This window comes from Trematomus bernacchii, unplaced genomic scaffold (genome assembly GCF_902827165.1).
Source record: "Trematomus bernacchii unplaced genomic scaffold, fTreBer1.1, whole genome shotgun sequence".
Taxonomy (NCBI): Eukaryota; Metazoa; Chordata; class Actinopteri; order Perciformes; family Nototheniidae; genus Trematomus; species Trematomus bernacchii.
The window spans coordinates 531511-559072 of record NW_022987655.1 but is presented as its reverse complement, the minus strand read 5'-3'; the positions used below and the strand labels follow the sequence as shown (position 1 = coordinate 559072).

At 41.7% G+C, this 27562-nt stretch overlaps 3 protein-coding genes and 1 long non-coding RNA gene across 4 annotated transcripts in view; 2 read left to right on the top strand and 2 right to left on the bottom strand.

The window, feature by feature from the left end:
* LOC117486600 (zinc finger protein 84-like) overlaps positions 1-27562 on the bottom strand; it is a 113039-nt gene that overhangs the window by 6997 nt on the left and 78480 nt on the right. The window lies entirely within an intron of this gene.
* Positions 10220-11120, bottom strand: LOC117486613. Its single transcript, XR_004556296.1, has 3 exons — positions 11078-11120; positions 10617-10950; positions 10220-10473 (listed from the first exon to the last, which is right to left on the bottom strand). It is a non-coding gene; the product is annotated as an uncharacterized LOC117486613 (long non-coding RNA).
* The window catches only part of LOC117486599 (zinc finger protein 91-like), a 32307-nt gene continuing 19968 nt past the window's right edge, over positions 15224-27562 (top strand). The window contains exon 1 of the mRNA XM_034135103.1: positions 15224-15464. Coding sequence (XP_033990994.1) covers positions 15443-15464 — 22 coding nt within the window. The 5' untranslated portion in view covers positions 15224-15442. The remainder of the gene's footprint in view (positions 15465-27562) is intronic.
* LOC117486606 lies at positions 19783-23324 on the top strand. The gene is made up of 3 exons (XM_034135112.1): positions 19783-20236; positions 22124-22259; positions 22464-23324. Exons 1-3 carry the CDS (start codon positions 20100-20102, stop codon positions 23214-23216), a joined length of 1026 nt encoding a protein of 341 aa, XP_033991003.1. The 5' UTR covers positions 19783-20099; the 3' UTR covers positions 23217-23324.

The window sequence follows — 27562 nt, the reverse complement described above, 5'->3', positions numbered from 1 at the left end:
CCGCCTTCTTTCATCTACGTAACATTGCAAAAATCAGGCATATCTTGCCTCCAAACGATGCAGAGAAACTAGTCCATGCATTTGTTACTTCAAGGCTGGATTATTGTAACTCTTTATTATCAGGGTGTACCAAGAAGTGAGTTAAAGGTGGGGTAGGTCATTTTGGAGAAACCAGCTCGAGATCGCTAGAATTTGAAAATACACAGCCGGAAAAAATCTGCCACTTCCTCACAGAGCCCCTCCTCCAACACACACGAACGCGCACATGACCAATGAGGGCACGAGATAAGTTTGTGCACAGATGGAAGGCTGACAGGCAGGTAGGCCATCCAGTTATTTTAGCCGGGCCGGCTCAGATGATTGGTCGTGCTTTTTACAGTACTACGGCTTCCACAGATGACATTTCTTTATGGATTTTTTGTCAAAGCACTTCAGATATTCATTGCTATCGGGATGTTAAGAGCATTCCATGGAATATAACAAAAAGTGTATCTCGAGCCGGTTTCTCAAACTTACCTACCCTACCTTTAAGTCGCTTCAGTTGATTCAAAATGCTGCAGCTCATGTACTAACCAGAGTTAGGAAAAGGGACCACATTACTCCTGTTCTGGCTGCCTTACACTGGCTCCCTAGAGAACACAGGATAGCATTTACAATTCTTCTTCTCGCCTACAAAGCCCTTAATGGGCAGGCGCCATCTTACCTTAAAGAACTCATTGTACCCTACTGTCCTACTAGGGCATTGCGTTCCTAGAATGCAGGGTTGTTGGTTGTTCCTAGAGTCTCTAAAAGTACAATGGGAGCCAGAGCCTTTTCTTATCAAGCTCCACATTTGTGGAATCAGCTTCCAGTTTGTGTTCGGGCGGCAGACAGCCTATCTCTTTTTAAGAGTGCGCTTAAGACCTTCCTTTTTGATAAAGCTTATAGTTAGGGCTGATTAGATTCAGCCCCTAGTTTAGCTGCTATAGGCTTAGACTGTCGGGGCACACCTTACTTCTTCCTTCTCTCTGTCTGTACCTGTGTACTCTCATGTTCCCAATAACCCAGCTTCCCCAAATTTCTTTTTGGTGTCTATCTTCACCGGGATCCTGAGTTGTGGCTGATCGTGTTGCTGTGGTCCCGAGTCCTGGATCGCGAGCCCTGGATCTTGAGTCGTGGCTGTGCCTGCTGCTGTGGTCCTGGATCATAAGTCCTGGATGGATATCCTCGTGGATTCATCTTCTTATTATAGACACATGCATTTCCAAATATTTGGACTACCTATGTTGTACATGTATTATCTTTTTGATTTACACACGGCATCTATTGCACGTCTGTCCGTCCTGGGAGAGGGATCCCTCCTCTGTTGCTCTCCCTGAGGTTTCTCCCATGTTCCTTTAAACTGTGGGGTTTCTCTGGAAGTTTTTCCTTGTACGATGTGAGGGTCTAAGGACAGAGGGTCTAAGGACAGAGGGTGTCGTATTGTCATACTGATATTCTGTGCAAACTGTGAAGTCCACTGAGACAAATGTAACATTTGTGATATTGGGCTATATAAATAAACATTGATTGATTGATGATTGATAATCAATAAATAAAGATTCAGCCGATAACACAAAAGCACATGGCTACTTAAAGGTCCCATGTCATGGCCATTTCTACTGATCATAATTCCATTGTTGAGGTCTACTAAAATAGATTTATATTGTGCAATTTTGCAAAATCTCATTGGTTTCTCATACAGCATCTCTGTATAGTATGTGTATTCACTCTCTGTCCTAAACGGCTTGTTGGAGCTCCCCCCCCCCCCCTCCCTATGAGCCCAGTGGCCGTCTGCGAGACAGCGAGACACAGCCCGAAACCAGCCTGAACACACACACACCCGCAGCCTGGCTGGGAGTTTGTGTGTGTGCTCACACACCGTCTCACAGCCTCGCCGCGTCCCGCCGTCTCAGGGAGGAGCTGCAGCTGAGAAAAGATTGAGTGTGTGTGTGAGGAAGTCCGTGGATTGGACGTAACGTAACGGCTCCACGGATTGGTCCATTTGTATGGGCACGTCACTGTACCCAGGAAGAAAACAATGGAAAAAGAGAAATCTCCAACGAGGCGTTCTGGGGCAGCATAGACAGGTCTTTTCTGTGTTAGAGTTTTACTCGCTACAGGGTGTACTTTGAGGGTTTGTGACTCTGCAGACCGTTCACATGCAGAAGCTTCATAACACAAGGGGACGGGTAATAACCGGAAAAGCATGACATGGGACCTTTAACATGCAGAATGTCGTCATTTTGCATGCTAAGTAGCCATGTGCTTTCTGGGGCTTAATATTTATTGATAGAATTTAAACATTCACTATAATAATTGTAGCGTCCCCGGCTGAATGATGGTCAGACTCTCCGACTGATGGTATCTGTTTATTGCACACCCTTGCTTTTATACAATCATTACTAACGTAAGAACTTGTGCCCTTATCAACCGGGTGCTAAAATCTGAATGCAACTATTTAGTAGATGTTAATTCGTCATCTATCCGTCATTATACATGTTTGTTTACACTGCTCCGTTGTCCATTGACTTCCGGTAAAAGTTCCTTCAAAATATTGGCAAACAAATATAATCACTTCTCTAAAAGGTAACACATTTTAAATATAGTTAGAAGGTAATTTACAATAATATAAATAATAATAATAATATTAATATTAGTAATAAGCTTTATATTTGTATAGCACCTATTACAAGAATTGTAGCCAAACTGGCTTCACAGCAGTTCAATACACAGATTAGTATAACATGACAGGATAAAAGCAATGTAGAGGAGCAGCTACATTTCAACACATATATCCACAAAGATTAATACATGAAGACTTGGGACTTGACTTGGACTCTTCTTGGGTGACTCGGACTTGAAAAGTGGGGATTTGATAGTGACTTGGACTCGTGAATTGGTGACTTGACTACAACACTGGCTCATGATACTAAACAAGTTAAAGATGATAATGATGCTTATGATGCAAATTATGCTTATAATGCTAATGCTAATTGAGTTGCTGCATTAAAGTATAAAACACTGAGAACCACTTTCAGTGCTGCCTGCCACTCGTCCACCGGCAGACATCGATCCCCTATTGACTTGAATTAAAATATGTTTGGGGACTACTAGAATATGTTTACACTGCTGTAATGTTCAATAAACGTTTTCGAATTGTGACTTTTTTTTTCAAAGTTCTGACTTTTTTTCTAAAAAATAAATCTAGATAAATGTAAATATTGCATTTTACTGCTTTACATGTTTACGGTTGTGGTTATCCAAGTTATTATGGAAGGAACCTGCCAAAATAAAAACTAAATATTTCATTAAATGAACCGAATAAATAAACGTAGGCATTATTTGATCTGTGACATTACTTATTTTTAATTTTTTCCTTTTCTATTTCATTATTTATCCATTGTATTTCTTCAGGCAATATTTTTGTAAAGTGATATTCCAAATGTATTGAACTAAATGTCGACATGAATATATTTATTCATTATCCAACAACTACCGAATAAAATGCTTAAAGAGTTTCAAGAGTTAATAAAGACTCTAAAGTCCACTTAACGGGAAGAAACTCAGCTAACTGACGATATGAAAAAAAAATTGCTAAACGAAACACAAGGGTAATACCAAGCCTCTGAATGAGCCCCGAGCGAAAAAATGCTAACGCACTTAGCACAGAACTCACGGTAGAAATACTTTATTACTTATCGGATCTGCACGTAGCTTTACTGAGCCAAAACGGCAAATAGGTCTTACCTTTGCTGTTTTTCTGATCAAAAGTTGTGTTCAATGGCATTAAAACGACAAAAACGCTAATGAAGGTTAATCCAATGTCTCTGTGTCCCTTTGAAATGATTACTGATAATCCATCATAACATGTATGGCAATAAGCCTAGTTTTCCGTTTTCCGAGCGTAACATAGCTTTCGGTTTGGGCAAACTGCGTGCGCATCACTCCAACTCCTCAATGGTAACGTGTAGGTGGATTTAGGAACTTCCCCTTGATTATATTGGCTCTAACGGTCAGAAAGAGGTGTCAACCATCAAAATCGAGCAAGGGGGGCCAGAGATAGGTCAAATCCACCCAAATGACCCCAGAAGTGTTTTCTTTTTGCTAAATCTCTTTAAAAAGGTCAAATTTCACTTGTGTTGCATCAATCTTGATACACGGTACTTATTATATGTTGTACTTTGGATTCCTAAAGCTTTTAGTCTACTAACCCATCATCCAAGGGTGGTTTTCACTATAAGTAATTATTTATTTTTGGACGGACACTATAATTTAATTTTTTTTTTTACTATGTTTAATCTGAATTTACTTTAAAATTAAAAGCATCTATATTGGATTCTGACTTTTCTACATCCAACTCACAGGTTTATCATTACTTTGAGAAAAAAGATTATTAATTTAACCCTTTTAGAAGTGAAGATATAGTCAGTTGTTCTGGGAATGTCATTTTCGAGCCTGAGACCTGAAAAACAGGCTCAGGGCTTAGACTTTCTATTAACCTGTTAAGCCCTGAGCCTGTTTTTCAGGTCTCAGGCTCGAAAATGTTCTAATGTTTTTAACAGCAGGGTATTGCGATACCTTTCTAATATTGGTGCACCGTGCAACACTTATGTATTATATATATATATATATAACAACTCTACTCTAAGTCCCTCTCGTAAACTGAATACACAGACACACAGCTGAGGGAGGGGATTCAGCTAGCCGACTGTATATGGAGACGATAGTTTGGGACGTGGGCACAACGTTGCCAGGAGTTCAATGTAAAGCACTTTTTAGTAATGTCATCATGACCGCAGCAAATCTGGATCAGCTCCGTTGTACCCCAATTTTTACAGATGTGGGTACGTTTTATTTTCTGACATTTGTGAGTCTCCTTACACACCGCACATATTTATGTATACAAGACATCAAAAAGTGCATTTTGCATGATACCTTCAAGATAAGATGATAAAATCAAATGGATATACTTCAAATATAAGCACATTTGTTTGCCCTACCTCCGAGCTGCATGAGCTGAAAGAAGAGGTTGTAATTGTGTCCCTAAGTTTAATAAACACTAAAACAATGCAACATGTCAGAGTCTAAAATAAAAACGAGCAAACGGCAGCAACATGTCAGATGTATCATCACACCGGACTGTGAGTTAAGCAGGTCCAATGTTTTCACTTTGATCTATTTATGCACTTAATATAAAGTATAAGTTATCCATAACAGAGTCGAGATCTCTGTCTGACATTAGGAAGCTTCCGAGTTGATTTCAATATAAAATAGTAAACGGCAGCACGTGCAACTTCACTAACGTCACGTGTTTATCCGTATTATTTTAATGCAACATGTTAATGCCCCTGGGTTTGACGTTAGTTATTAAAGTAAGTTAAACCCAATGTAATATTCCGACTGAATATGTGGATAGCACTGGTTAATAATGCTTGTTTATGATTGGCCCACGTGACGTGACGTGGACACAGTATGCTGCGCAGCCAGAGAGTTGAGTGAAGTTCACCTTCCTACCACACATGAATGTCTCCGTCTGGGTATAACAATAGACGTTGAATATAGCACCTCGTAGTCTGGAGTATTGATTGTAAATACAGTACGAGAACAAAACACCCAATACTCACATTTATCAGTTATTAAAGTAAATTCAACCCAAAACTCACATGTATCAGTTACTCCTGACGTGTTGCTTTCTCTCTGAGACCGGACCGACATTTTCTTTGTTTCCTCGTCACCGGCGCGCATTGCATCCTGGGATATGGTGGACTGCGAGGAAGAGGACTCTTCGGGAAAAGAAGAAGGCCGCATTCCTACCCGTCCCTCCCCCCTCTCTTCTGTCTGTCCGCAGAATCAGAAGTCCTTTATTGGTCCCACAGAGGGACATTAACATGGTTACAGCAACAGTGGAGATAGATGCTGCTCCCAGACCGTAGTGGAGGAATACAGGGGAGGACTCTCTGCAGTCTTCCCGGACTGAAGCACCAGGCTTCGGCTTCAATAACCCACTCTGAAATGAGGCAGACAGGCAGGCTGTTCCTTGGGAGGCCGCTGTGTTTCCTCAGGACTTTGTTACACAGCTAACTGGAGACAGACTGATCACTGCTGCTACTCCCGCTCTCTTCCGGACACACACTACGCTCGCTCACTCTCGCTCTACACATGCACACGCCACATGCACGCGCCACACCTCCATCTCTCTCTTAAAGGGATAGGCGACCCCACTCTGCATCACCCTGCTATTATAAGATAGAGACTAAAAATAAAACACTTTTAGATAAAAGGCAGTCACAAAATATATACAAATGAAAAAGTTATTCCAATTTAAAAGTGACATTCTTAATAGATTTGTTCCAAGTTGCTTGGTTTTTGCAAAATTCCCTGTAAATAATATAACACAACTTTTACAATCAAACACACATTTTCCGTTTTCTAGATTAGACCAGTGGCGAGCCGTCAGGGCCCTCTAAGATATTCTACAAAATAATATTTAAAAGCATTAAAAAATATATATGTAGCCTATTTTTAAAATGTTTTTTTTGTTATATTTTTTGTTATATTTTTAATTAGTTTTACCAAAATAACTTAATTTAAATTGTATTTAAAATAACATTTCCAAAGAAATAAATCCTTCAAATCTGCCTATTCAGTTTCTGTTTGAATGTGAAGGGTTAAATGAAAGAAGCTCGTCTCTGCGAGTTACTGTGAAGATCGGAGCTGATTGGTGGTCCTGCTGTAAATTCACAGAGGGCCAGCTATAGTAACTGAACGAATGGGTGGGCTTTACAGAGGGCCTAGGTATAGAAGTCACGGCTCGCCACTGGATTAGACAGATAAGATAAGATAAGATGGAACTTTATTTATCCCTTTCGGGAAATTCAGGCATTTATAGCAGCAACAGGTCAGAGTGAAAAACTGGATTTCTTTCTCCTCGCCTATTCCTGCCGGTTTCTTGTATTTTTTTGTATCAGATTAATAAAAGCTCGCTTTGTGTTACCTTCAAATTCCCATACCTGGCTGCCTCCCATGTTTTTACTGCTTTTGGGTCCGCACTTAAATACCCTGACATAAAATGCTACAACTACAAAAATAATCGGTTTTTCATCCCATTCTACGTCAGGAAATGCAGCCCGGCTCACACTAATGATTTTCAATCATCATCCTCACGATCATTTAATGTATCATATGTTCGCCGAATTGACATGAAAGCACTAACAAATATGAATATCCTGTACTCAACTTCATTAAAACGTTATTAATTTGCCTGAACTCAGTAATTCACTAAAAGAGGTTTATTTTTAACGGAGCCTCGTCATCTCACCACGGGCAAACTTTTACATTGTTAATTGTTTGCTGTATTATTTTTAAACTATGAGTGTTTAATATTACTGCTATAACAATCACAAATTGAGTTTATTCACACATGTTGTGCAATGATAAAATCAGACCGTTTGTGTTTTTTTTAAATAGTCTGGCTTTAATACAAATGAAAAAGGCGCTTTTCCACTACAGGGTCCGGCTCACAGGTACTTTTTTAGGACCACCTCAGTCGAGGTTCCAAGCGAGCTGAAAATATGCTAAACTAGTGACGTAAAACACTCCCGACAGCTGATTGGTCAGAGAGAATCGTCACAATTGTTGCGCGAGATAGTCCCCAAGCGTCGCATAAGCACCATTTTTAAAAACAGACGAGCTACCATTAGCAAGTATTTTTAATAAGAAATGGCAAAACAAAACTTGCCGTGGTCGTTTGACGAGGTACAGACGTTCCTCCATCTCGTTGCAGATAAAAAAAATACAGCGGGAGCTCGACGGCACAACACGAAACGAGAAAGTGTACCAGGACGTCTCTACACTGTCGGCCGCACACGGCTGGAGTCCATGCAGGATGGAAAGTCTTTGCTAACGCTCTGTTCTTTGCTTGAAAGCGTTGTGTCCCTATCTATTGTAAAGCTCACTTCTACAAACAAGCCTATTTTATCATTACATTTATGTTCGACAACCCATGCTGTTATGGAGCCCCGAAGAGCTACGGTTAGTGCAAATAGCATTAGCTAGAGCTATTGTTTGCTAACACCATATGTGCCATTGTTTACGTTCAGTTTTCTAGAGTTGTTGTTGCTATTTTCATACCACTGTGTGGAAATGCTCTGTTACAAATAAAGTAACGTACCAAAAGTAAAAGGAGTAAGTGAAAAGGAGGTGATCTCTGGGGCCGTAGATCTCGGTCTCATCCCTGTAGTAGTTATCATAACACTCACCTCCACCTGTTCTCCCGTCTCCGGTCCCAAGGTCCGTCACCGTAAAGAGTCCCCGGGGAAACTTATTTTGGACTCTGCTTTGTTTTAGATTTTTTTTCTTTAAACTGGTCTCATATTTATTCATACTTATATTCATTTTTAATCATCCATTTACTTCCTGACTGTATATTTGTACAAACACATACATATTGTGAGCACCTCCGCTCACTCCCAGGTTACAAAGGGACAGAAGGAGACAGGTGAACAGTTCAGGGTTTTTTATTAGCTACCAAAGAACAACAGTGTAGTTCACCTCACGCTGCGCCAACTTCCGGCTAATGTACAGTACGGGGCGGTCGACCCCCTCTACTTGCTGGGACAAAACGGCCCCCACCCCACGGTTCGAGGCGTTGGTCTGCAAAACAAAAGGGAGAGAAAAGTTAGGAGTGTATAAGAGTGGCTTTCCACGGAGGGCTTTCTTAACCCTCTCAAACGCCAGCTGACACCGCTCCGTCCACTGGACCGGATCTGAAGCACTCATTCGGGTCAGGTCGGTCAGGGGACTGGTCAGCTCAGAAAAGGCCGGGATGAACCGCCTGTAGTAGCCGGCCAGCCCCATGAACCTCCTGACTTATTTTTTCATCTTGGGGACCAGACAGGCGGAAATGGCGGCCGTCATTTCTATTTGTGGCCGCACCTGCCCGCCGCCCAAGTGGCACCCCAGATACCGTACCTCCCTCCGTCCAACCACACACTTCTTCGGGTTTTCCGCGAGCCCTGCCTGCCTCAGGGACTCGAGCACTGCCCCCACCTGCTGCATATGCTGCTCCCACGTCTCACTGTGAATGATGACATCATCCAAGTAAGCAGCAGCATATGCAGAGTGGGGACGCAGAACCCGGTCCATGAGCCGCTGGAAGGTGGCTGGAGCTCCGAACAACCCAAAAGTTTGACTGGTACAAACCATACAGAGTTGAGAAGGCCGTTTTTTCCTTAGACTCTGGAGAAAGGGGAATCTGCCAATAGCCCTTGGTTGAATCCAGTGTTGTGTAAAAGCGAGCAGTGCCTAGCCGACCCAGGAGTTTGTCGACCCCAAAATCCCTGGCGGCGCCCCTGGTGGTGGTGCTCTCCTGTATAGCTGCGAGACGCTCGAGAGCCAGCCCCAGGCAGCGGGCTTGTGGGGTTTTCTCCTTCTGTCATGTGTCCCTGTTCAGGTGCCACTGTGAGCACCTCCGCTCACTCCCAGGTTACACAGGGACAGAAGGAGAGGGAGACAGGTGAACAGCTCAATGTTTTTTATTAGCTACCAAAGAACAACCTGCTCAGAGGAACACAGACACGGTGTGGTGTCGTCCTAACGGTGCTGTTCATGCGGCTCGGACGTCCTGCCAGGACCCAGCCTACTGCAAGAGAGACCAGAACCAGGTTAACACATGCTTTTATTCAGTGACTGATTACCTGATTCTGGTCAGCTGTCTGGTCTCCGGCCGAGCCACTCCCATCACTCCAGCAGCCGGCGCCCTAACCACACCCCGCTGCCACATGTGTATACATATATTTATATTCATTATCAACAGGCTGCACATAATGTAATTCACTTTCACAATCATTGTAAACATCTAGGGCCAGAACTGTCTTTAGTTCATCCTTACTGTTGTTCTGTTTATACATATATATTTGTATTATTATATCCTTGTGTAACCTGTACCTGTCCTGTGTTTTTCATTCTTATTGCTGTTGCTGCTATAACACCTGAATTATCTTATATTTGTGTCATCTAGGCTAGAGGAAACGAGGAGAGGAGCACTTCACAGTCCTGAAGGAGTGCTTGAAATTCAAATATTCACTAAATAGTCAATTCTGATAACGTTTTAAAAAAATTATTCATTTGACAAACACATGTATATGTGAAAGAGTAAAAAATATGTATTTATGTTCAATACAATTTACAATCAGTACAATGAATATTCAGCTATTCAAGTAGCGCATCAGACCCTCTCGTATGTCCGTGCCCTCCTCCTCTGCAGCTTGTGGTGTGTCCTGTCTCTCCATCGCTGGCCGCAGTTTGTTGCACAGGTAGACGTAGGTTTCCTCAGACGTCCTGAAGTTCTGCACCAACTGAGTGTGTGTGAAAGATGGAATAATCACACCCCACCACTCGAGCGAACGTCCAAACACATGGTCTGCGGCGGCGACTTTGCAAATGGTACAACTTCTGAAATACACAAACAAAAGCATACATATTTTAATACGTAAGAGTGTTAGCTAAAATTAATTAAACACTTTGGCCGTATCGTGACCGTGACCATAAACACATTGCTAGTTTAGCTAGTTTAGTTAGTTAGTTAGTTAGCTTACCAAGTAGCATTGTCGTTTTGTAGTGATCAGAGTCGTCTGTGCTGCATTGTAGGATTGCCAAAACTCTCCTGTTTTTTTCTTCTGTATTTCGTCTTGCTATACTCAGCCTTTTCTGAAACAAAGTTTGCCTCCTTGCTGTGATAAAAAGCCACATACCAAGAACCAAGTACACGAACTAAGTATACGATCGCTTCCATATATTCCTTTCCAGTCAGGCTCCTTTCCCCTAAGGTTTCGATGCCCCAAAACGCCACAGCCAACTCCTTCACGAACATGGAGTCCCTTGTGTTGTTTTTTATTTTTGCCCAGACCTCTGGACGCACTGGAATCTCCCCTTGCAAGTGAATCTGACAAAAATCCCAAACATAAAATGTGTCCAGTAGCCTATACATAAAAGGTAGACACCAATATGAGACTGAGGAGCAAAAATAAAAAGGCTCCACTATGGAAATAATATATACCTTCCCATGCGGCTCGCTCTTTGAAGGGGGATTATTGGGGTGTCCAGGGTGCAGGCTCACACTGTTCAGGTGTCTCAGATTGTTCTTCTACAGAATGTGAATAAGACACAAAGAAAGGGTAGCAAAAACATTTCAACAATAGTATAAATTAATATGCGTATATCTTGATGGGCTGATTGTTTACACATTTCACTGCCATCTTGTCTGTTTTTTTTATTGCAGTTGCTGATGAAAGTTCAAATGCAAAATCGATCAAAGACTTACATTATTATTTGCTTGCAATTTAAAAACAAATACAAATAGTGAATCCGTCAGGAACATGCGGAGTCCGGGATAGTAGAGTTGAGCCAAGTCTCAGTGAGAATTAACACGTTACAGTTCTTAATGTACCGCTGAAAAGCAATCCGACTTCTGAGTTCATCTAGCTCAGGGGTGTCAAACTCATTTTCACAAAGGGCCACTCTGGGAAATTGGAATCACATTAAGGGCCGGACATGCTTTACTGACATGCCTTTTTTATTCAATAAACAACATAAAAACATATCTTTCAATGTATTGTTGTATGTACCAGCGACGTGCAGTCAGGGGAGGCAGAGCCTCACCTGTCATACTCCAATGTAACGGAAAAAAACTAAATAATAATAAAATGTCTCCACTGATCTGTGTTGTAAATGTGATTTATGTATGATTCCAGCCATAACCTCTGCCGCACTGAAGGGGGCGCACGTGAGCCCACAGGTTCTTGTTGCTACTGTTATTCTACGCAGAGACGGGAGACGCAAACAACAAACTAGACTTTTGAAACTAGAGGAAGATAAGGAGGACTTTTACAAAACAGTAATAGAGATTGTTGTCCAGAAGGATAGCATGGACTTCATCTTCAAGTCAAGGTAAGACCACAACTGTAATGAAAATTGGGCCTGGCCTACCAAGGCCTAACTATACCGTACTAAGCCGTGCGAGGCCCTGCAGTGGAAATGCGCCATTAGTGTGTATTTTTTTTTAAACCAACCCTCCACCTCTTCAACAACTCATTGCTGGCAGTGCAGGAGGATGACACAGACCTCACAAAAAGCATAAAAAAGAAGATACTAGACTATCTCAATGACAAATAAGATGATGCAGCGACACAAGAGCTGCTTGACATGCAGGGCTCGACATTATAAATGGCCCGCTGGCCAGGAAGCACTATTTAGACCCCCCGGGCCAGCATAACGTACTTTACACTTGCCCGCTCGGGCCACTAAAAATATTGCTTTAAAAAAATAATGAACCTGTGGTATTGGTATTTTGACTAGCAATTTTGTTAAATTGTTTCGTTTATTAACGCTACAACATAGCGTTTCGTGAGGCGGTTGTCGTTGTTGGGTGAAAAGCAAACAGCTGTTTGCTGCAGAGCGCAGTGCGAGCAGGCTCCCGTGAGCGGGAGCGCGCTCGTTCACTACAGACTTTCTCGCCACCTAACCATTCGCCAAAATGTTTTTAATACCAGCGGTAACCGGCCAAGCGCCGGGCAAAAAACAATCTTCAAATAAAAGAATGTCACCGGAGGAGTTAAAGGAGAGTGACAGGGAGTAGGAGAAGAAGAGGGAGAGAAAGTTTCAGCCACACTGGCTTGATCGATGGAGTTGGCTTCAATATGATGCCAATATAAACAAGGTCTTTTGTCGGCTCTGTACATCAACGCCGACCTATGCTGACAAGAAAGTGAAGAGTAGAACAAATATAAAGGTATTGGCTATAGGGAAATGTCCCAGCAGTTTAGGATCATGAAGGTTCTAATCTAGGCTATTACATAGCCATTACATGTAGGGGTGTAACGGTATACGTATTCGTACCGAAAATATTCGGTATGGGCCCTTCGGTTCGGTACACGTGTGAAACCGAGGTACGTACCAAACCGAAATGTTTGTGAACCGTTACACCCCTAATTACATGTCTAACTCCTGATGACAGGAAGGCAGAAAGCGCATTATACAAATAATAATACTCATAATAATGATAATAGCAGACATTTTTTAACAATGACCACAATATAATTATTTTAATAAACCAAATATGAACAATTGAGGAATATGAGGAAGAATTGATGATTAAAATGTTGTAGTACAAGTAGTTTGTGCATAAATTACTATTGCAACAAATGTGTTCATTTTCTTCATTATTAGTCGATTTTTTGGACGAATGGGGCTAGTGGAATTTTACCCTTAATGTCTACCCCGGACATGGCCTCTGCCCTGGACCCGAGGTTCAAGCTCAAATATGTCAGTGAGGACAATCGAGGATCCATTGAAGCCAGCCTGACAACTGAGATGAGGAGGGTGATGACAGTCATGGTAATAATAATAATAATAATAATAAGTCAAATTAAGTGAATGAATGTGTTGTCAAAGTGTTATAATGTAATTCTAGGTATAAATGTTAATACCCATAACCCTTTAGTCTGATTAAAGATGTCATTCCTATTTTCTTTATAATACTACAAGCGCCCCTCTTGAGATGACACGGAGGATGCTGCTGCAGCTGCACCAAAGAAGAACAAGAAGAAGGGACTGGGGAGCTTCTTCAAGGCCACCGTAGACCAAGCTGCAGAACCTCAACCTGCTCTGGAACAGGACCAGGCCATAGCTCTTGAGCTACAGTCCTACCTCCAGGCAGGGCCACTGGATGCTGAGGAGGACCCATTAAAGTGGTGGAGGGAATCCCGGAAGTACTACCCACGGCTCTCCATCCTGGCAAGGAAGTATCTGTGCATCCCAGCCACAAGTTCCTTGCATCCCAGCCACAAGTTCCTTGCATCCCAGCCACAAGAGAGGGTCTTCAGTACAGGTGGCAGTATTGTCACCTGCCTGCGCTCATCTCTGAAACCAGACCATGTAAACATGCTGGTGTTTCTAGCAAAAAACCTTTAAGAGATGACATGAGCAGCCCTAACAGCATTTGCCATAGTGGCCAAAACATTTGTATTTGGTCTTAAATTGTAGTTCAACATTGATTTCCTGTTACTTCTGGACCATGACGGTGGGCCAGCCTTTAATGTTTAACTGAGTGGAATATGTTGAATATGTTTTACCAAAATGTTGACTATATGTTAAGGAGTTTTCAGGTTGTGACAGTGCACTGCAACATGTTTGTTGATCTTGTTTATTGATATTTATTATTTTGATATTATTTATTTTATTTTATTTTGTATTGGTTTTTCAGTTGATTACCCTGAACGTATAATTCAACAGTTAAAAAGCTCAAATTATTATTTGTATTTGTTTTAAAGTACAATAAATGGATGTTTTCAAAGTCAATGAATAATCGTATTTAATAATCGTGATATCAATTATTGACCCAAATAATCGAGATTATGATTGTTGCCATAATCGAGCAGCCCTACTGTATAGACTATTCTGCACAGTTTTTTTTATCATATTCTGTTTCTATTATATACTATTTTATCTGTTTTATTGTGTTGCGCTGTTGGAGGAGCCTGTGACCTAAGATTGTCATTGTCGTAACTACACTCTCTGCTCACATGACAATAAAAGCCTTGAAACTTGAAACTTATGGGATGCTACAATGATCTGTTTGGTGTTTCAGCCAAACACTTCAGGGACCTCTGTAGCCTATATATCTGCGACCTATAATATTTGTGTTAAAATACAGTATACTACGTGACCTTTAAAAGTAAATTAAACACAATACTCACATTTATCAGTTATTCCTCACGAGCTCGGCACGCATTGCATTCTGGGATACGAGGATGCATGAGAGGACTCCTCAAATCCGGGGAAAGAAGAAGGTGGCCGCATTCAAAACCGCCCTTCCCCCTCCCCTGCGTCTGAAATCCCTTTATTCGTCCCACAGAGGGGAAATGTACGTTGTTACAACACACTCCACTCTCGCTCTACACGTGCACACAGCACATGCACGCGCCCCCCCCACCCCCGCTCTCTCTCTTAAAGGGATAGGCGACCCTACTCTTATAATAACACGATTTAGTAGAGTAGAAGCACATGAAATACTCAAGTAAAGTACACGTACATCCAAATTGTACTTAAGCACTGCGCTTGAGTACATGTACTTAGATACTTTAGTTCACTCGATATTTGTTAGAAGAGAAAAAAGAACGGCGGGTTTTATTGTGAAGGCCAGCACCGGAAGTTGTGCGATCGGGTCCCCGTTAGCATGTGTGGCTGCGCTTATGTGTTAGCTGAGTGTAAATAAGAAACACCGTTTATTTATTCTCCTTTGACTCGATCTGTGGAAAACATCTTTATTTCAGGATGTCAGGCATCTGTTCAGAAAGCGGCTGATTGGACAGTTATAGACAGAATCCCCGGATGTGAGAGGAGCTGTTTGTTTACATTATCATACATGGAGCTGAAGAGAGAAACAGGTCGGTTTATTATATTTACTTTTATTATAATATGTACTTATACACTTTCTAAGTGGGGGTTTTGTTAAATCGTATAATGCTTACTAACGTTACCATCCACATGCAGCCTGTTAGCTGTTAGCAGCTAACAGGCTGCATGTTTCTGTGCAGAGGTGTAAAGTAACTAAGTACATTTACTACCGTACTTTAAGGTTACTTGTACTTTACTTGAGTATCTCCATTTGATGCTACCTTGTACTTCTACTCCACTACATGTATTTAATACCTTACTTTACAGATGTGGATGAATGATGTGAAATATAATCAAGTGTTAAATCAGACTTTAGTTCCACCTGGAGTAAATCCACAAGCTACCCTGCAGTATACAAAGTCATTCAAACTAGCTGCACCTTTACCAGCTTTGAGAACACTTGATGATCAATCATTATAAAACATATCATATATTATTCTGAAATGGACCAATCTGCTCAATGACTACTTTAACTATATTATGATGAGAATACTTTTCTACTTTTGGTGTGTGTGTGTGTGTGTGTGTGTGTGTGTGTGTGTGTGTGTGTGTGTGTGTGTGTGTGTGTGTGTGTGTGTGTGTGTGTGTGTGTGTGTGTGTGTGTGTGTGTGTGTGTGTGTGTGTGTGTGTGTGTGTGTGTGTGTGTGTGTGTGTGTGTGTGTGTGTGTGTGTGTGTGTGTGTGTGTGTGTGTGTGTGTGTGTGCGCACGCACGCTTAAAATCATTTCTTATCCAATCAAAATGAAGGAACCTGCAGAATAATTTACAATAATTTAAACTATCTGAAGAAAGCTAAAGAAGAAATTTAGTTCATATGTACAGCTTTAGTACATTTTAAACAGTTGTGGGAGAACTATAACATATATGCATAAGCACTGCTAATGCCCATGACATTTTAAGATCAATTGCGATTGTGTATGAGGCATCAATGTCTGATCACATTCCTTTTGTAATGTCACTAGATTATGATAGTCTCAGGAGGTTAAAAATGCCTGTAACACTAAAGTGGATTGGTCCAAGCTCACAAATGAGGATAGGCTATTGTACTATGGGATAACTGATGTCCTACTGAGTGATGTATATCTACCCAAAGTAGCAACTCTGTGTATTGGTGTGGGTTGTAATGAAACCTCTCACGTGAAGACCTCTGTAACATGTATGATTGTATTGTGGGAGCTGTATGTGAAGCCAGTAGACCGTTATATACCTACTGTGGGAAGAGACACAACGTCAAGCCAGGGTGGAATAAACATGTGGCTGATCAATATGCTGAAGCTAAGAATGCTTTTGGGGCCTGGGTCCGGGCAGGAAGGCCCAGAGAGGGGCCTGTCCTGGATCTCAAAAAGCTTACAAATGCTAGATATAAATATGCAGTTCGTTATGTCAACAAACATACAGAAACATTGAGAGCGGATTCTATGGCTCCAAAGCTACTTCGTACAGTAAGGATGTGACTGGCTTCTGGAAGGAGGTGAGAGCTCTGAACAGGTCCAGTATGTTGTTACCGTGTACCATAGAGGGAGTATCTGGAGCCCATAACATAGCTGAGTTGTGGAGGCAACATTACTCTACTATACTTAATTGTGTTAAAAGTGACCCCTACAAGGTTGGTAATGTTGTGAAAAGTGACACAGTGGGAATCACAGCTCATGAGGTTTATCGAGCAATGGCACAGCTAGCTGATAACAAAGCAAGTGGCTCTGACCGAATCACTGCAGAGCACCTTAAACTGGCAAGCCCGAAGGTTGCAGTTCTTCTTGCCATTTGTTTTACCGGCCTCATGACTCATGGTGTGTTGCCGGACTCCATGTTGACTGTTACCTTGGTGCCTGTCATTAAGGACAAAGCGGGCAAGGTAGGGAGCTTGGATAATTATAGACCAATTGCTCTAGCTAGTGTGTTATCCAAAGTCCTGGAAAGGATTTTGTTGGATAGATTATGTTCTTATTTATGTACCTCAGATAACCAGTTTGGCTTCAAGGCTAAGCATGGTACTGAGCTATGCATCTGCTTTGAAGGAAATGGTAGAAACATATAGAAGACAGAGTTCCACTGTTCTGATTGGTTTTATTGATGCCTCTAAGGCTTTTAGAGTTAACCATCATACACTGTTTCTAAAATTGAGAGAAAGGGGTGTGCCCAACAGTATAATTAGGATCCTGGCTTATTGGTATGCCAACCAGAGCATGCGGATCAAATGCAGTCTCTGCGCCATTTGGTGTTGGTAATGGAGTTGGCCAGGGGGGGCTCCTCTCACCAAGCCTTTTTAATATCTATATGAATGATCTATCAGATGATTTACGTGTCTGTAAAACAGGATGTGTGATTGGTCATGTGATTGTAAATAGGCCTGTCACGATAATTAATTTAGTTGGACGATACATTTTTCTGGAAATTATTGCGATAAACGATAATATTGTCGGCACCGTTGTAAGACCATTTTAGACCACTGACATAATGATAATATATAATAATAAGTCAAGTACATCCTTTCAAACATAACTTGTTATTGAACATTCAACATTGCAAATTAAATGTGAAATAATATTAAAATATATAAATTATATATAATAAATAAAACAAATTAATTAAATTATAAATTAATTAAATCACACACAACCAAAACAATAAATTAAATAGAGTCAGGCTGGAAAACAGAGCTCTCTCTCTCTATCTATCTATCTATCTATCTATCTATCTATCTATCTATATATATATAGAGATAGATAGATAGATAGATAGATAGATAGATATATATATAGGCTATATATATATATATATTAGGGCTGTCAAGTTAACGCGTTAATAACGCGTTAACGCAAAAAAAAATTAACGCCACTAATTATTTTAACGCGATTAACGCATGTGTATTTTTTGTCCTCGGCCGCCCCGTGGTTTCAGAGCGCATCGAGTGTAAAATACCATCGACAAGCTGATGCTGACAGCCCCGCTCCTGCCTCCCGCTTGTGGCAGACCACACTTCCACGCTCACTGGCAGGCCCGGACTGGCCATCGGGAGGACCGGGAGAGGGTGTGTATGTGTGGCGCGACTCGCGCGAGCGAGGCACACCTTACGTGTTGTTGTTGTTAGCATCTGGTGCTAGCTAGCTGCGCTAACGGATATAAGGAGCTGTTTCAATGACATTTCGCCGACAACTGCGCCGAGCACTTGACTTTATGCAGGCAGCCAGACAGTGGGACATTGTACGAAAAGTCAGCACACTCAGCACGGATAGTACGCGCTACATGATTGCAGCATCCAGGCAGCTCCCGTTGGAGCATATATGCCTTGAGCTGCACACACACACACACACACACACACACACACACACACACACACACACACACACACACACACACACACACACACACACACACACACACACACACACACACACACACACACACACAGTATTATTGTATGAGAGAGGTTCCAGGTTGAATTGAGGCGAATATTTGTAATGTTCAGGTTGTTGTGTTTAATATTCATGAGAATATTTGTCATTGTTCAAATGATAATAAACAAACATATAAAGCATATTTGTCCACTCATATGTTGATAAGAGTATTAAAAACTTGAAAGATATCCCTCTAAGGTACATTTAGAACAGATAAAAAATGTGCGATTAATTTGCGATTAATCGCGATTAACTATGGACAATCATGCGATTAATCGCGATTAAATATTTTAATCGACTGACAGCCCTAATATATATATATATATATATATATATATAAATAAATATGAGCACACATTATCTCACAAGCAAAAAAAACCCTCCTTAAAACAACAGTCAAGTGTACAGTCCACTGTCAAAGACCCAGATGTCTCAACAGGCCATATCCAAATCAGTTTTTCAAAGTTTTCGAGCAAGGAACAACAACATGTTTGCATTGTAGGGCAAATGCATCTTTGATTGTAAACTGTCGGGAAGGTGAGGGCTCTCCATCTCCAGCTCCCGTGTTTGCTACCAGCTGGGAAAACGGAATGGGGTGGTTGTGTTTTAGATGTAGTTTAAAATGCGTGGTATAGGCTACATGCACTAGGGTCTGAGACGTACTTCCGCCTTAGCCGTAATACTGCTCGGCTGCTTCCGGTTTACTTCCGGTCTGCGTAGCTTAGCGGGAGATCGTCCACAAAGGTTTTACTGTTTAAATCTATGGTTTAAATATGAGTCGACGGAAGATTTTCAAAACGGAACATTTGAATAACAAGTGAATAACTACTCCGAGCACTGCTGTGTCCCACTTTGTACGGCGTCAGCTAAATTCAACGGCGTCCTAAGTTTCCATGGCTTTCCAACCGAACTCGAGCTGCGAAGACAGTGGCTGGTAAAAATACGGCGCGATAACTTTACAATATCCTCTCACTCCAAGGTCTGCAGTCGTCACTTCGCTACGGATCAACTAATAGAGCCAAAAACCCTTGATGGCCGTAGGAGGCTTGTGAAAGGTGCTGTACCAACTCTGTTTGAGTGGAATCACTTTACTGCTCAAACACAGCGGGCTAGTGTTTGGGAGAGAAGGGAGCGGCCCACTGAACCAGTCTCTCGGGAGGAGCAGGAAGAGCACATCGATGTCCGTGACCATGATTACTGCTCAACCCCTGAACCAGCTTCACTGGACATGTCCTCTCAAGCTACAGAAGACAACTCCAAAACAGTGGAGGATCTGCAGAAGCAACTGCAGGAGTTAAGAGTCCAGCGAGAGTTTGGCTTACAGCGGTTTGCTGGCTCCGACGACAACATCCGATTCTATACCAGGTAATGTTTTGTCTCAATTCTATCCAAGTTTTTGAGATGGGTTAGCTTATAAAGAATCCTGTTTACCTGCCGTGTGACCGCTGACTATATGCATGCAGTGTTGGGATATTTTATTTATTTAATCGTTTATTTGGCAGGGACAATGCACAGTGATGAACACTTACAACATTAAAATGTATCAAGCGTAACAGAGCCAGATTTAGCTTTGAGCTAGTTTCCATCCGCAGTCCCTCACATTAAACATTTAAGAAAATTACATTTTACAAACATGGTAAAAACAAAATACATGATATGCAAAAAGTGCAAAAGAGCAAGAGCAGCATACACAAGTATTTACCACATGGCAGTACAATATAGCAGCTACGACATATAAAGTGCAAGAGAAGATAAAAGTGCTAGATAAAGTGCAAGAGGAGATACCCCTGTGTTAACGGAGAGGACATTTTGACCAAAAGTGGTCCGTCTGTGGTGGAGTTCAGTCTCCTCTGGTTTCTGACCTAGTGCAGCGTCCAGTGTGTTTTTTGTCAACTTAACTGAAGTATAAGTACAAATACTATGGTTTTAAAAAACTCCTGAACTGAACATGTAGAATCATAAATCATGTGTTTTCATATATAAAAAGTAACTAGAAACTATGAAGGTTAACTAAATGTGGTGGAGTAAAACATACTAATACTAACAACATACTGATAATACTTTACTACAAGTGGAAATCTTCAAAACCTTACCAAAGTAAAAGTATGTCAATATCCACTGCGTTTCCCCCAGTTGCACACTTAAGAATGAAGAGTAAAAGTAGTCATTGTGTGTAAAATGTTCCCTGTATGTTTTAGATCAGTGGTTCTCAACTGGTTAGGCCTCGGGACCCACTTTTTACTTGGTCAATACATCGCGACCCAACATTTTGAAGCACTCAAATCTATTCAACAAAAAATCGTGCTGTAATATATACGCTTTTGAGCATACAATATTAATCAAAGTGAAGTACAGTGCATATGTCCCTTATATCCCTTCACAGAACTAAAGTATGCTTTTTTAGACATTTTTAGAAATACTAACATAAACTACGCATTCTGGTACACTCTGAGAAGAAAATAAATAAATCTATTACTACCCGACATATTAATAATATTTTATGCCATTGTTTGTTTTTCACTTAGTTCTGACAACTTGCTGCGAGAAGATTAAAGAGGAGATAGTCTGGGTGACTTACTTTAAATTGTGGATAAGGGTAGATAGCTCCCATTGTTCTGTGACCTGTCAATCATCAAACCGGGGGTCATATTTCATTATGTGTTCATTTTTATCTGAAGTTGTACCCATGGATGTATAAAGAAGAGTTCTACCGCAAAGTTATTCTCCGTGGGGACTTCCGGCAACCATCTTGATTCTGGCCAGAAGACTCGAAAAAACATCAGCAAAGATATTTTATTGAGAAGATGATCGTGACAGAAGTTTTCAAAACCGTTTATGGTCTCCGGTACTTCCAGTCCAACGCCAACTGCATGCACAGTGTTAGAAAATCGGGCCTTCAATTTTTTTTTTTTACTTTTCCCCCCAAAAAAAAAAAAAAATTTCCAACTTTTTTTTTCAACTTTTTTTTCTTCACTCACACATCCGCGACCCACTCGAAACGGGTCCGCGACCCACTTTTGGGTCGCGACCCACCAGTTGAGAACCACTGTTTTAGATTATTATTACTGCTGCTTTAATGTAGTTGTTACATTTTACTGCTGTAGATTACTATAGCTGCACCAAGTGCCTTCTTAATCAGTTTGAATTGTAATGTATTATAGCAAACAAGAGGAAAACATTAGCCCATGTGTTACAGTTAACACGATTGTATTTACTGTCAATTAATGACTGACATGTGTCTTTTGTGAACAGATTCCCGAGCTATAACCACCTGATGGCCTTCTGGTCTTTGATTGAGCCTTCAATTCATAAAATGGTTCGTGTTACAAGAGCGATATCAGCTGCCAAGAGGAATGAAGAAGTGGTTACACACGCACGTCCATCAACGGTAGGCTACGTTTCTTTTAACACACAATCTAAACACAAACTGAAGGGAAAATGTTTCTCCGACATTTCATTGCTTTTGTGTAGGCTAAAAGGCTAAAGTACTCAATCCTTTTTGAATACATCAGAGAACAACTTCATGTTTTTCCCATAGTGTGCTACACTCATGACATTAATATAGTAACCTTTTTTTGTTTTTATCTTCCAGAGACAGCTGCTTCAGCCAATTGACGAGTTCTTTCTCTTTCTATGCTTCCTGTCGGTGGGTTTGAAAGAGAGGGACCTTGCAAACCGCTTCAACGTACACCAGTCCACTGTGAGCCGCATCATTGCAACATGGACACGTTTTCTTACAACTTTATTGGGGTCACAGTGCATCTGGCTTACACCTGCAGAAGTTCAAGCCCACCTCCCAGAGGCATTCAAAGATTTCCCAGACACACAGGTGATCCTGGATTGCACAGAGCTGAGGTGTCAAACACCATCCTCACTCCTCCTTCAAAGTGAAATGTATTCTACATACAAATCTCACTGCACCATGAAAGCCCTGGTTGGCATAGCCCCACATGGCGCAGTGACATTTGTTTCCAGTCTGTATGGTGGTTCTGTCAGCGACAAGGAGGTTTTCAAACAATCTGGAATAGCTGCGTTGTTGACTGAAAACATGGCAGTGATGGTAGATAAGGGCTTCCTGATCAGCGATTGCTGCAAATGCAAGGTGTACTGTCCACCTTTTCTGTCACAGCAGAAGCAAATGCCAGCCTATCAGGTGAGGGAGACACAGGCCATTGCCAGACTGAGGGTTCATGTGGAGCGTGTCATTAGGAGGATAAAAGAGAACAAGCTTTTTGATGGTGTCATCCTCCTGTCCCATGCCTACAACATCAACCAACTGTTTGCAGTAGCATGTATGCTGTCAAACTATCAGAACAAAGCACTGGTCAAGAAATGGGTGAAATAAGACAAGATGATGACACCTGTGCAGGTAGCTGTGATTAAGCTGGGTGAGCACACCGTAATCCCGTGTTGCCTAACACACGCTAGTGTTTTGTTTGAATAAATGGTAAATTCCAAATTACAATGTGTTGATTTCTTACAAATGCAATGATTTACTATTAATTACAAAAAATCACTTCACTTTATTGTCTTTTTAAATACAATTGTATATTTATTTACATATATGAAATGTGACAAACAATATATATCAAAAACATGTGGGCAAGTGGGGTGTTGGTGGTGTGTCAGTGTGAAGTGTGGTGTACCGAGACGTCAAAGCAGGCATCTGATAGGACAGAACACTGCCCTCCTGCACCATCCCGAAGGCACTTTCCACAAGGGGCTTGTCAGGTCTCATGTTCATTGTGGTCACAAGCGGTCTGTCTTCAATGCTGAATGCTGAGTATGCCTCCGTAACTCTGAACAGGCAGGGATCTGGTAATGGCCCCACCATGCCTCTGTAGAATCCACTCCTACAAAGAATGGCAAAGACAATATAGCACATTAATGTGACAATAAAGGTAAGGAATACAGCACCTGAATAGCATTATGAATTTAAAAAAACACAGGAAACACAATTTTTCAGCTAAAATTACCTTACTCCAGTCTGCACCATCCTATTTGGTACAGGCTTGGTGAAGACCATGGAGTTGATGGGCCCTGGCTTCACACCCTTAAGGAAAAGACAATTACTGTTAGTTGAGTCACTTTAAAACAAAAACTCTGTGAAAGAAGTATTTGAACCTTATTGAAATTACCATTGTTCGCGGCTTGTGCCATTGCTGTTCCGATTCAGTACAGCTATGCACAGGCGGCACAACTGGCATGTTCAGTTCAGTGTAGTGTGCCGTTTGGAACAGCAATGCTACTGTGTGATTGCACAAAACAGTTCCTGCAACACAGGAGCACTGGTTGTGCGTGAGCACCACTGGTGATGAATCACGAAGCGTTATCTAAAAAAGAGAGAAGAAATACTAGTGATTAGTAACCTCACTTGTGGTAAATGAGCCAGGAAGTTATGAGTAGAATTATTGGTTATTTTTACTGACCCATTATCCTAGAAGAAGCATGTATTCCTGAATGCTTAGTGTTACCCTCTAACCCTACAATACCACAATGAACCTTCTTTGGAAACTAAGATGCCTTGAAAATTGTATTAAAGCAGTTTTGACTATATATTTGAACCCCCAAACTTACACATCCATAATCAATGTAATAATATCTGACCAATCAGCTGTGATAAAGCAGGGAGAAGGAGGACACTGTTGAGATTCCCTTAAGGTAAACTAATGCTTAACTGAACTGAAACTCAATAAACAGGGGGGAACACAGTGTCAATGCTGCCTGCCTACACTCAAACTGTGTGCTGTCTCGCTCTTCCTCATTGACCTGTAGCACAAGGCTCTCACGCTGACCTGTCAGCCTGTCTTTATCACTGAATGAAGAAAAACAGAGCAACAGCGTTAGATCTATACTCACGTCAAAACATCTATGGCAACATTGCTTTACAAAAGCTGATACCATTATGCAGTGTGGCTAACAACAAGACAACCTTTAGTTGGCTAGGCTATAAGGCTATTAAACGATAGTATTTTTGAGTAAAATGGCTAATGTTTTAAAGAATTAACACCAGAAACAGTACATAGCGTTACCCAGAGCCCTATAGTAGTTTACTATAGTAGTAGTAGTAGGAGTATAATAGTAGTTCTACTATAGGGCTCTGGCGTTACCTAGCTTTTGACAGCTGACGTTAGCGTAACCTGTAGCATAAGCTAGCTGGTTAGTACCTGTTACTCCAGTTACCTTCTTACCTTCATAGTTGTGTATATATGACGCAGCATATCATTTGAAGCCTTTATCGAGTTTGCTAGCTGGGGCTTTAGTCGTCCTGCAAATGCGATGAACATCGCTAATTTTCAATTTCGGGAGCTCTTGTAGACACCGGGTGTAGAACGTCGCCATTGTTGTTGTTGTACCGGAAACAGTTGGGCAGTACTACGCACAATGCGGAAGTGACTGTGCATGTAGCCTATTGCCTGCTTTTGTCGCTACCTTTTTTAAACAAATGCGACACACCGCCCGGCTCATTCAAGTCCGTAGGTCCGCCTCATTGATTTGGCTTGAATCCAAAATACTGCCACACCGGAGAATCGAGATGTGTAGTTAGGTTTTGTAACCAATTCCATTTCACTTTAAATTCCCCGCGAGTAAGTCACACGTTGTCTCCCGCTTGTCGCTATATTGTTAATTTGGCTGCTACGCTGCTGCACGTGCACACGGAGTGTCCTGGCCGGCAGCCACAGCGCTCCTGGCTAAAATGCCTTATGTAAACGGCAATTTATCGAGCTCAGAAAAGTTATCGAGTCCATTTTAATTTATCGTACGATAAGTCAATTTATCGATTATCGCGACAGGCCTAATTGTAAACCATCTTATGTATGCCGATGATTTGGCTATTGTTTCTCCTAGCAGTGCTGGATTTCAACAGTTGCTAAATGTGTGTTCTGATTATGGAGTCAAATTTGATATTAAATACAATGCTAAGAAGAGCGCTGTAATGATCTGTAGAGCAAAAGGGGATAAGACCCTTGGTTTTCCATCATTCTATCTATCAGGACAGGTGCTGTCTGTTTGCTGTAACACTAAGTATCTGGGACACATCATTACAGATGAAATGGCTGATGATGATGACATGTATAGACAGTGGCGTGTCTTCTACACAAGCTAACATGTTGGCTAGAAAATTCTCTTGGTGATCAGATAAGGTTAAAGCTCCCATGTCATGCTTTTCCGGTTCTTACCCGTCCCCTTGTGTTATGAAGGTTTTTATGCATGTAAACGGTGTGCAGAGTCAAAACCCTCAAAGTACACCCTGTAGCGAGTAAAACTCTAACACAGAAAATACCTCCCCAAAACGCCTCGTTGGAGATAGCATTTGATTCTTCCGGGTACGGCATGATGTCAAGCCGTACCCGGAACGAAATGGACCAATCCGTGGAGCCGTTACGTTACGTCCGCGGAGCCGTTACGTTAAGCCCCAGCTGATTGGTCCAAATTGACCAATCCACGGACTTCCTCACACACACATCTGTGTGCAGGGAGCAGGCAGCTCAGCTGATTTCTCCTCCCTGGCTGCAGGCTGATAACAGACAGTTGGGATCGCAGCGAAATTCTCTCTGCAGACCCATTCTCTCTGCAGACCCATTCTCTCTGCAGACCCCTTCTCTCTGCAGACCCATTCTCTCTCTGCAGACCCATTCTCTCTCTGCAGACCCATTCTCTCTGCAGACCCATTCTCTCCGCAGACCCATTCTCTCCGCAGACCCATTCTCTCCGCAGACCCATTCTCTCTGAGGACCCATTCTCTCTGCAGACCCATTCTCTCTGCAGACCCATTCTCTCTGCGGACCATTCTCTCTGCAGACCCATTCTCTCTGCAGACCCATTCTCTCTGCAGACCCATTCTCTCTGCAGACCCATTCTCTCAGCAGACCCATTCTCTCTGCAGACCCATTCTCTCTGCAGACCCATTCTCTCTGCAGACCCATTCTCACAGCGTTTATCAACCTTTTTCTTACTCAATATCAAGCCACACTTATTGTTTTTACTTCGGATGTGAGTTTGTGTGTGCTCAGGATGAATTTGGCTGTGTTTCGCTATGTATCCTAAACAAGGAAACAACACCTCCACGGAGCTCAGCACGATTCACAACGTCCCGACCAATCAGAGCACACTGTGCTCACAGGGAGGGTGGGGGCTGGAGCTATTGGAGCTCCAACGAGCCGTTAAAGGCAGAGAGTGAAATTCAGTGAATACACGTAGTTTACAGAGATGCTGTTTGAGAAACCAATGTGAGTTTGGAGAGATGCTGTTTGAGAAACCAATGTGAGTTTGGAGAGATGCTGTTTGAGAAACCAATGTGAGTTTGGAGAGATGCTGTTTGAGAAACCAATGTGAGTTTGGAGAGATGCTGTTTGAGAAACCAATGTGAGTTTACAGAGATGCTGTATGAGAAACCAATGTGAGTTTACAGAGATGCTGTTTGAGAAACCAATGTGAGTTTGGAGAGATGCTGTATGAGAAACCAATGTGAGTTTGGAGAGATGCTGTATGAGAAACCAATGTGAGTTTGGAGAGATGCTGTATGAGAAACCAATGTGAGTTTGGAGAGATGCTGTATGAGAAACCAATGTGAGTTTGGAGAAATGCACAATATAAATCTATTCTAGTAGACCTCAACAATGGAATTATGATCAGTGGAAATGGCCATGACATGGGCCCTTTAATGTGAACCTCTTTAGAGCTTATTGT